Source organism: Labeo rohita, unplaced genomic scaffold, assembly GCF_022985175.1.
Source record: "Labeo rohita strain BAU-BD-2019 unplaced genomic scaffold, IGBB_LRoh.1.0 scaffold_46, whole genome shotgun sequence".
Lineage (NCBI taxonomy): Eukaryota > Metazoa > Chordata > Actinopteri > Cypriniformes > Cyprinidae > Labeo > Labeo rohita.
In genome coordinates this window covers 2,140,829-2,152,327 of record NW_026129379.1, presented here as the reverse complement: position 1 = coordinate 2,152,327, position 11,499 = coordinate 2,140,829, and the positions used below count along the sequence as shown (strand labels likewise).

The window sequence follows — 11,499 nt, the reverse complement described above, 5'->3', positions numbered from 1 at the left end:
CACATGGCACATGTAAAAAGTCATATGATCATTTCGCAATACTTTTTTATTGACATTTATATAATATCGCCAAAGTTTTGCACAAATCTGTAATGGAAACGCGCCTAGTGATGAGCGCTGTGTTTTGCAGCTATAAAATAAATAAATAAAGAGGACAAGGGCAAATTAACTTGTATTTATTATGACAGCACATCAAAATTCACTGTCATCAGTTTGCTAAAAATAACTCTTTTTTACGCACCATTTACACATGGTAGGGAGCAGGTGTGCATTTCTTTCATACCAATTAACATTTTGAAAATACGAATATTCTCATGAATTTTTTATGAACAATTTACACAACAATTTGTTCTGCTCGTGTTTCATGAATGAGGCCCGTTGTGTTCTGCCCATGACGTTGTAACGCCACGCCAGCAGAGGGAGGTCTCACCCAGTGACTCTCTGTTACCGCTCCCTCTGCTGCTTCATGGGTTACTTCCTGATTGGTGGCCATTTAAGGAGGCCTACACCAAACAGGCCCTTGCGAAGTATTGTTTTGCCTGTGCGGACTCTACCAAGCGTTTTTCCTTGTTTCATTGCCTTGTTTTGTTATTGCCGCGGTTTTGTTTCATTGTCATAGTTTTTGCTTTGTTTCCTTGCCATAGTTTTGTCTAGTTTCATTGCCATAGTTTTTGCCTTGTTTCATAGCCTTGTTTATTTTGCTACTTTGGACTGCTCACCGGTATTTGTTTGGAGATTGACCCTGCCTGTCTTGACTACGATCTGTTTAATAAAGTTTGCATCTGGATCTTACACACTTCCCTGGAGTCCCATTACAGACGTAGCTTTCAAACCAAGAGGTGGCCTCATTTGACATTCCAATTTTTTCAGTCTAGTTTTCAGCGAGAAATCAATGGTATCAAAAGCCTTGGACAGAACGATCAAAAGTGATACTCAATAAAGACCTTTATCAAGCACCTCAGTGATATTGCTTATAACCCTAGTCCAGCTTTGGTTGTGCTGTGCTGTTTCCTAAAACCAGACTGTTTATGTGATAAAATATCACATTTCTGCAGTCTTAAAAATCTTAGCCCAGCTATTTTAAACTCTTTGATTACATTCTAGGGTTACAATTATGCATAAAAAAACCTTATACAACATTGATAGGAACGCTGAGATAAAAAGAAAATGCAACCATCAACGTATTTCAAAATTGTTACTTTTTTGTACAAAATTTTGCTACATGAAAATTGTAAAATTTTTGTAACATTTGAGTTTTTAATTTAGCACAGTATTTTATCATTGCAACATTTTAGTGTAATTTTCACTAACAACTGTATTTGGGTTTATATTGTATACCTAAATTCACTGTTATCCCACCGGACCGCCAAATGTGCCGTAAGTGGTATAATGGTGCTTTTTTTGTATTTTAAAACATAGTTGTGATGTTTGTAAATAACACTATAACCATTAAAAGTATAATGATCCCAGTTGTAACTACTACACAGTGTATAGGGCTGTGCTGGTCAGCGTGAATGACAGCTACCATCGTCTGTGGTATGGCAACACACATTTTTGCATGTATGTTTTGTTGAAACACAAAGCTTTGTTTACAATATAAATAACTGTTTAGCAGGCAAATGTTACATCTCACCCATGGAAACACTTGGATTCAAGCCAAATGACAGAGGTAAAAGAATCCTATAAATCTACATGAAGCCATATGCTGCTTTGTCTTCTGTTTTGCTGCTTGATCATTCAAATTTCCACATTTAAACATTATTAATAAAATAAATTAGTTGTTTCCTCATTTTAGTTAAGGCATGGTCACATTGTGCTGATTTTATGCTTAGTTTTACTTTAAAGAGAAAACAAATCAGTGTATCTGGGCTTGTAGCCACAAGTTTAAGTCATAGGAATGAATTACTAATATTTTTTTTTTTTTTATATCTACATTCAGCATCATATGGGGCTCAGACATTAGTTTTGCTTTCCTCAAAGCACAACATCTAATTTAAATGTGTTGCTCGTGCAGAAAATATCATTAAAAGCACTAAAATGCACTCAAAAACTGTCTCCCAAATCACACCTAATACCCTCATTACCAATTCCCCAACTATCTTCATGAGATGTTCAGCTCTAACCCTAAACAAACAACTATAGTCCATTTGACAGAGGGAGTGAAAACCACTGAACAATTACTGAATCACTGAAGGAAAGAGAAACAAGAACAGAAAAAAGAGAAACACAAGAACTACAACTGACTTCCAGCCTCAGTCTTACATGAAATCAACTGATAGTAAAAGTCATTAATCTTCTCAAGATCCCAGAAGAGGAGGACTAAACAACTCCACAAACAGCATCACCAGCTTCACTCATTACTAACCAGACTGACTTTATTTCTGTCAGACGCCTGAAGTTCTTATTGAGAAGTAACAGAGGTTTAGATGCAGGTCTTTTTTTTTTTTTTTTTCTGGGTGTGAACGTGCAAAAGTACATTTTAAGGCTCACTGGTTGTTCTTTTGTGGAACTTATCTTAACAGGTGTATAATTCAGTCTAGGCATATAATTCTTATCTATAAGTCAGATAAGATGAAAATTACTCAACCATCTACAATCATCTATAGAATAAACAATGGCGATAACTTGAAGGACATCACAGAAATAAATTATACTGCCATTACAACACCTTTGAACAGTTTCACCTTCAAACAGGTTTACAGTTAACACTCTCCAAGAGCCAAACGAAATGAGTCATGAGTATATACATTGCCTATAGAAAATCACTATAATTCGTTGTACAGCCTCAAATCAATTATAGCTATGCTGCATAAACATCTATTCATTTAGTAGATGCTTTTATCCGAAGCAACTTACAGTTGAGGAAAACAATAAGCAATACAACCAGTGGTTATAAAAACATTTATTTAGCATTCATGTAAACACTACACACGGATTTGTAAATCAGAATTAATTAATTCTGATGGAAGCAAAAAGTGTCCATGTAAATGTAGCTAGTGTATCATCTGCAGCTTGGTGCACTCGTTTTTAAATGACAGTCATGTCACACGATTTGACTGAATTGGATATTACGCAGAAAGGTTGACAGTTTATTCTGTGTATGATTGTACATGAATGAGCAATTTTCATCTTATCCGACTTGTTAATAATTACATGCCTGTTAAGATAAGTCCCAAAGAACAACCAGTGAGCCTTAAAATGTACTTTTGCACGTTCACAATACTTTTTAGTGTTTCCCAGCGGAAACAATAAAACATCAGCATCAGTATCAGCAACCTTTTCGCAATAAGATCTTCAGACGTCTGAGGCTGGCCACACAAGATTTTAAAGGGGTCATCGGATGCAAAACTCACTTTTACATGTTGTTTGAACATAAATGTGTGTTGGCAGTGTGTGTACACAATGTGTGTATTTTCTTTTTTAAATCCAGTCATTCTAAGCTTCTTGTCTGTGTGACGTCACACCGACAGAGGCCACTCCCACGATAGTTGATTGACATGACCGTCTTACCTTAGACCTGCCATGACTGAGCTGTGAACAGTCCGACCACCATCGCATTACTCCGGTGCAGGGGAAGACAACAGGTGTTCTGTTGTTAGATGTAATAATGATCACAGCAGTCATCATTTACTCCTGACATCTGAAGACACAGAGGATTGCCGCTGCTTTCGTTTTTGAAGGGAATGTGTCTGTGGTCATTCGTGATGCAGATTTACCTACAGCAGAAGTGAGTAGAAGGGTTTTGTATGCATCTTTGCGAATCGCCTTTCTTAATAATGTGCTGGTTAGCAATTTAGCGGCTACATGCGGCTAACGTAAACAGACCGGCTCGTCACTGCACAGAACAGAGGGGCAGGGTAAGCAGAGCTCATTAGCATTTAAAGGAACAAACAACAGAATGGCTCGCCCTGAACAGGGCTGATTTTCAAAATCGGTTAAGATTTGAAAATAGTCTAGTGTGCAACCAGCTTGACAGAAGTCAGTCTGGTTAGTAATGAGTGAAGCTGGTGAAGCTGTTCGTGGAGTTGTTTAGTCCTTCTCTTCTGGGATCTTGAGAGGATTAATGACTTACTATCAGTTGATTTCATGTAAGGGTGTTTTCACACTTGGTCCTTTTCAGGGGTCTGAGCACGGTTCATATGATTTTTGGCCCATATGTGAACACTCCAAACGATCTCAGACCCCTCAAAAGCGAAGCAAACCGAGACCATCTTGGGAGGTGGTCTGAGTACGGTTCACTTTCAGCTAAAGGTTCGCTAAAAACGTGCGTTGTGAACACAAATCGACCCGGGCTCACTTAGCTCACTTAGATTTTTCCATTCGCTTTCCAGTCGATTTTTCCATGTAGTTTGAGCATCAGATGTTTCCATACAAATCAGCTGTTCATAATGACTGCTGCTTCTGGCAGATCGCTACAAATTATTCGCTCACAATGTACACGTTTATTTTCATTTCAACCACTTTCAAACTGTGTAAGAGTGACGCGGCTGTGTGCCTTGCCAGTTGAAACTTTTTTGATATACGTTTTTATGAGCATGTAAGTTCCAGGGGGAAACTACACTCTTTAGTGTCTATTGTGTTTAAACTGTTAAAAACACCCATGGTTTACATATACACAGTTGGTTTTGTCTCAATCGAACATCTGAGAAAGTAATTGCATGTGTATCAATATACTGATCTGTGCATTACTGTAGTACGGCAGAGAATTACGATTAATAATATGCATTTTAATTTTTTAATTTGATTATTCAATTTCTTACTTAAATGCTGTTTTTAAGGATAGGCCTAGCTATAATGTACCTAAACATTTTAAAGCAGTTTACTGTATTTTATTTTATTTGTCCAATTTATTTATTTATTTATTTTCATTGTCATCAATGCTTTTTCTGTGGCTCCTTAAAAAGTCTTAAATTTAATTGTATCAAATTTAAGGCAATAAAAATACAGTGGGGGAGAAAAGACAAGTATTGCCATATAGCATGATTATTGCCATATGATTATTAAAGTTAAGATTATTAAGATTATTAAAATTAAAAAGGGTATGATTTTATTGGATAAATATGAGCGCTGCACGTTTCAAAGTGAGGTGCCACGCTGCTTTGTGTGCTGCCATTACCGGGAAACCGTTATATTTGTGAAAAAAGCCCCACCTACTGGCAGAGAATGAATTAGCATTTTTAATCAGCCCTTCTTCTGGTTTAATATAATAATTGATATTAAACCAGCCAATAAACCACTAAACCATAAATATAATTGATACTTTTGCCTCTTCTCTTAAAAATGGTTTAAAGACTGAAATGTGAAGTTTATAATTGTATTATTTTTAGGAAAACAATTCAAAATAAATATTACAAAGGTGTACAAAACTTATATTTTTGTGCAAAAGATAAAAATATTCAAATTTTGGATGCCATAATGTCAGCCATCAAACACTGAACTGGACTAGATCCAAAAAGTAACAGTGTGAACACAAAGAGGTCTGAGACACCATTACTGCTTAAGTGGACCAAAAAAGGATCTGAGTCCTCTTTCAGGTATACAGCGACAGTTTGAACATAAAGAAAACTGGGTTTCTTTTCACTTGGTCCACCTCTTGGTCCACTTAAAGAGGTCTGGGTTCGGTTCTTTTGAAGAGGACCCAAATAGTTCTTGTGGTTCTCTTTTTTTCTGTTCTTTTTTCTTTTTCCTTCAGTGATTCAGTAATTGTTCAGTGGTTTTCACTCCCTCTGTCAAATGGACTATAGTTGTTCGTTTAGGGTTAGAGGTGAACGTCTCATGAAGATAGTTGTGAAATAGTTAATGAGTGTATTAGGTGTGACTTGGGAGACAGTTTTTGAGTGTCATGCGCTGTTAGTTCACAATATATTGCATTAGGTGATGTTTTCAAAAATGGCAAATCAGTTTTAATGGAAATGGAAATGTTACTGTCAGAATTGGGCTATTTTTTATTACAACGGTTTTTAACAATGATATGCTTGGCTGTAACCTCACAGCAAGGTTGTCTTCCTGCTGCCGCTACTATTGTTATTGACTCAAAATTGTTGTTCTCCTGCAAGAATGATGGAACAGAGATGGTGCTCTTCATGCTTTCTGCAACCTATTTATATATATATTTTTTTAAAAGTCTTTCCAAAAGTATACTTTAACCCTATACTTTAGCACCAATTGGTGGGGAGATGCTCCACCCACGTCTGATAAAGATGCCCATGGATGAAGTTTTGTTTTTTTTCCTGGGGCAAAGATTATTGTAGAAGTGTGTTGGGCACAGAGAACTTTTAATAAATGTGGTGGTTCTGGATTTCCATTTCATTAAAAACCTGACAGTCAAGGAAACAGCAGTCAGATCACAGACCAGAGCAGAAGTATGAAGTTCAACATCGTTTTGAGTGTTGCTGGAATCATACTTCTCTATGCAACAGGTAAGAACCAAGTCTATAACATGACAAAACTAGATGCTAATTTATCAATGTTTGTTTCAGTTGTTCAATAACTTACAAGCCATTTACTTCCTGAGAAACTCTGTAAACACACTTGACAATTTATGATTCTCAGGACTGTAAAAACCTTTCGCTCTGAAGACTTTCAGTTAAATGCTTGAAAACGGTTTTGTAAATAAACACAAAATTCTGCATTTGTATGAATTTATTTATATATGAATAATTTATGTATTTTATTTATGGATGAGTTTAATTAATGTCAATTCCAGGATGTCAAGAATCAGAATGCAGCTGGGTGACTAACATTTGAGTCACTACATAAATCCCATTATTTTACTTATGTTATTTATAGATTTGATGACTTAATATTATTCTAAAATGTAGAAACTTGTGATAATTATAAAGAATGAATAGTGTCCAAACTTTTAGGATGTAAAATACTTGTAATATATTGCAAAATGTACTACAAAAATACAGTTAATATACTTTAATACTTGTATTATACTGTAATATACTTCAAAATACTGTACTCTAATAATTATACTGTAAAATACTTGAGTAAACTGCTCACACACACAAATTTGCACACAAATATTCTTATGTTAACACTAAATGTTTATGGCCATTTTAAAATCAGAAATAACTCTAATCTAATTCACAAAAACAGTGAATGTGAAACTGATCAAATTTAGGTTTGTTACTTTATTCATGTCATGACTATGAAATCATTTAACATGTATTTCACATTTACATTTAATCATTTAGCAGATGCTTTTATCCAATGTGACTATATATATATATATATATATATATACACACACACTTATATATGTATATATATTAGGGGTGTAAGGATACTGGTGTTTGAATTTTAATTTAGCTCCATGTTTAATCTGACTCCTATTCCATGTGATCGTAAATTTAGGTGCTTACTCTAATAACAAATATCGATTATGTATTCATTTAGATATTTGATTATTCTGGAAACCCAATACTTTCAATTATTCCTTTACTGGGGACCTAATGTCTCTTTTGAGTCTGGCGTGGCCATTGAGCCGATCTCACGCTCACAAAAACTCCAGTCTAATGTTTAGTCAGAGGTATGTAGGTGACTAATACCCTTTTTGACAGCCACCTACTGCTTGCCTTCACAAAAAGTGTAGTTTACTTTAGTCTTCTTGCTAACCGTACAACTTGCTAACATCAGTGATAGACAGAAATCAGGAGGTCTCAGGTGAACTGCCAACTGCTCCATTCAGTCCTGTGCCTGCAGTTTGCTCTATCCTGGCTGTAATTTGTGGTAACAAAAGCCTCCTCACAATTTACTAGTAATAATGATTTCAGAAGAGATCAGAATAAATAAAATTATCTGTATTGGAACTAAATTTAATTGTGAATTGGATTCTCATTGTTTAATTATGTAATTGGCATTACACAATTTTAACTGTAAAATAAATTATTATTATACATAACATCAATTACTCCAAGATAAATCTAAGAGTGAGAGATGCATACCTGACCGCAGAGAGATACACAGCAGCATGTGAGAGACTCCAGAGACTCTCACACACAGTGTGGGGTTCTTCTGAATACAGAATCCCAAAGTAATGTTTTGTCACTTCGCGTATATACCAAACCAAAACAAACAAATCTTCCAATCAAGTTGTAAAAACATAAAGACCTTTTGGTTTGCCAGGAGATTTGCTCATGACCCAGGGTCACACCTGGCTGGAGATTCTCACCCGAACCCTATAGGGGAAAACACACCCCTCAGCAGCAAAACACAATTCTATAAAAGTGTTCAGTCTTCCTCATAATATAAGTGACTGTGAAATTCAGACCATTTTACCAATCGCACATAGACCTTCAGAATGATACAAAACATGAAAAGGAAAAATAAACATATTCACAAGATATAGCACACATGGTAAATGGATATTCTTGCTTTGGTGGAAGAAGAGTGAGATGCAGGAGGGGAGAGGAGAGAGAGGAAGGGGGTCTCTTCTCCAGATTAGTTTTTTTTTTTTTTGTTGCATTGGATCTGTTTTTGTCAGAGTTCCCAGACTTTCATTTCATGAGGAAATAATTTCACCTCTTACAACAGTAAGTAACTTTGCAACTGCATGTCAACTAGTCATTAGAGTATTAGTAGACTGTCTGCTTAATATCTTCTAACACTCTTCTAAACTTTGCAAGTATATGTCAACTTACTCTACTAACCCTAAACCTAACCTAACAGTCTGCTCTGAGAGTTAGTAGACATGTAGTTGCAAATTAATGAGAATTAGTTGACATGTTGTTGCAAAGTTAATTATAATTAGTTGAATGTCTAAAGTGGACTATTAAAATAAAGTGTAACCTAATGGTTAGAGAGTTGGGCTTGTAACCTGAAGGTCGCTGGTTCCATTCATGGTTCCATGCACCAGCAAGAATTGAAGGTGGGGATTGTGAATAAACAGTGCTCTTTCCACCTTCAATACTATGACTGAAGTGCTCTTGAGCAAGGCACAAAGCCCCCTGCTCTGGGTGTGTGCGTGTACACTCACTTCTCACTGCTGTGTGTGTGTGTGTGTGTGTGTGTGTGTGTGTGCGCACGCACTCGTGATGGGTTAAATGCAGAGGGTCACTATGCACTATGGGTCACCATAGTTGACAATATGTCGTCACTTTCATTTTCATTTTGTGTGGATATTGGTGTGCACCGCACTGCTTCAAGTCAACCACACCTTATTGCTGCCTATAGAGCATGAACACGTAAAATGAGTCATTACACAATGCTTAGGCATACATTTTTTAAAGCCATGAAGACTCTGTGTGCTCAACGACACGATGCAGCTCAATGCCAGTGGCCATGTCTTCCCATGGTAGATGTATACAAACATTACGAGCAACCATTCCAAGTGCTAAACCTGTCACACACATATTATATACTGAAAGTTTGTCTAAACTTCGTGAACATCATTTTTCAGGTGAAAGATTTTGTATCATATCAAAATGTGCCACCTGAGTGAGCAATTGTGGGCTGCACAAACCAGCTTATCAGCTTATCAGCTCGGTCTGCATGATTGTCAGCTTACTGACAGCTGATTTTGTTTTTGTCTTTGTCTACACAGGTTGCCTCTGCCAGTTAGATGGTAAGTTGTAATAATGACTCTAATCCTGCAAGATTGTGAAAATTCTGTGCCTGTGAGGCAGTTTAACAAGGAAATCTCCTATCTTGCTTTCACTGTTCAGTATGTGGTCGAGCCCCCCTCAATGATAGGATTTCTGGAGGTGAGAACGCTACAGCAGGGGTTTGGCCATGGCAAGTCAGCATTCATGACATCCAGTTAGGCCACCATTACTGTGGCGGGACGCTCATCGCTAAAGACTGGGTTTTAGCTGGAGCTCACTGCTTTGATAGGTATGAAGTTTAAAGCTTAAGTCAAGTTTAAGATTGATAATAGTGAGAACTAAAGCAGGTTTTTTCTATTCACAGTCCTAGTGACTCTGACATTGTGATGTATTTTGGTCGTGTGAGCCAATACGGTTCAAACCCTTATGAGATATCCAGAACCGTGAGTCGAGTCATTGTCCATCCTGACTATGGTCATCCTCCTTTTGATAAAGACATAGCGCTGGTCCAGCTCTCCTCCTCTGTGCCTTTCTCTGATTACATTAGACCAGTCTGTCTGGCAGCGGCTGGTAGTGTGTTTGATGCAGGTACAGAGAGCTGGGTCACTGGATGGGGCTACCTAGAACCTGAAGGTGAGCGCTTGATAATTCACCAAATTCAAACAATACAGTAAACCTCAACAACTTACCTAGCAATGGTTATTAAAGCCAAAAACCTGTGTCACAGGCCCAGTGTCTGATATGCTACAGGAGGTGATGTTACCAGTTGTGAGCAACAGTGACTGTGATCACGCTTATACCGGAGTGGTTGGCATAACCATCACAAACAATATGATTTGTTCTGGACAGGATGGGAAGAGTGTATGTCCGGTAAGACACCATCAATTATTTGAACCTTTTTAGTCCAAAGCGGTTTGCAAAACACCAGTGTTTGCTCATCTGCAAACTTTACACTGCCATCTTTGTTGCTTAATTAAGCTCTGTCTTAAACTCTTAAAAATTATGAAATTTTAAATATGGATATTTCTCTTACAAAAACACAAGGCAGTCACACGTAAACATGTGGGTTTACATGCCACCTCATATTCAAATGTGCCATTTTTGAATCTTTACTATTTCTTAAATGGCTTTTTTATAATGATGATAGTGTGTAAATGTTTAAAAAATGTCATATTTTAAAAAAATGAAGGCAAATTAGGTTTTTCATGTCACAATCTCTTTAAATAATGATAAATCAAGATGCTCTGATGAAATCTATGAGATATATGCTTTATTTAAACTGTAAATGTGAGACATAGATTAAAATTGTTGTGACATATGTATATAAGCAGGTCAGCTTTATCAACAAGAAACACTTTCGCATTAGGATACTTACAGAGAAATGTTTGTCAATACAGGGAGACTCTGGAGGTCCAATGGTCAGTAGGAAAGGCTCCCTGTGGATTCAGTCTGGCATTACGTTGACGTCTGAAAACCAGTGCAATGCTGAGCTCAATTATCCCAGTTTGTTCATCCGAGTTTCTCAGTACCAGGACTGGATCCAGTCTAACACAGGCAGTGACCAGCCTGGATTTGTTGACTTCAATGCAGCATCCAACTCCAACTTCAACCTCCTTCTGTTCCCCCTTTCCCTTTCATTCTCCTTCATTCCTTTCAGGCTCTAGCTCTCTTTCTAAGGATCGTTTGAACAGTAATTCTCAGGACCCTTTGATGAAGAGGACAGTTGTGCTGTACATGAACTTGTAAATCGGTAAAATAGAGCAGTTATAAAAATGTATTATCACTGAAAGCTCTCTCATTGACATTATAAGAGCAAACAGTATAAGAGCAATTTATTTTTTGGTGGGGAAAAAAAAAATAATATAAACCAATATAGATTTGATTTAAAATTGGCCATTTGACATTTGTCAGAGATTCAGCTTTGAAACAATTCAATAGATCAATAACT

At 36.8% G+C, this 11,499-nt stretch overlaps 1 protein-coding gene across 1 annotated transcript; it reads left to right on the top strand.

Annotated features, from left to right (window-relative positions):
* Positions 1 to 6,364: 6,364 nt before the first annotated feature.
* On the top strand, positions 6,365 to 11,215 carry LOC127160809 (serine protease 27). The gene is made up of 6 exons (XM_051103468.1): positions 6,365 to 6,419; positions 9,551 to 9,571; positions 9,672 to 9,840; positions 9,916 to 10,184; positions 10,279 to 10,421; positions 10,949 to 11,215. Exons 1-6 carry the CDS (start codon positions 6,365 to 6,367, stop codon positions 11,213 to 11,215), a joined length of 924 nt encoding a protein of 307 aa, XP_050959425.1.
* Positions 11,216 to 11,499: the final 284 nt, after the last annotated feature.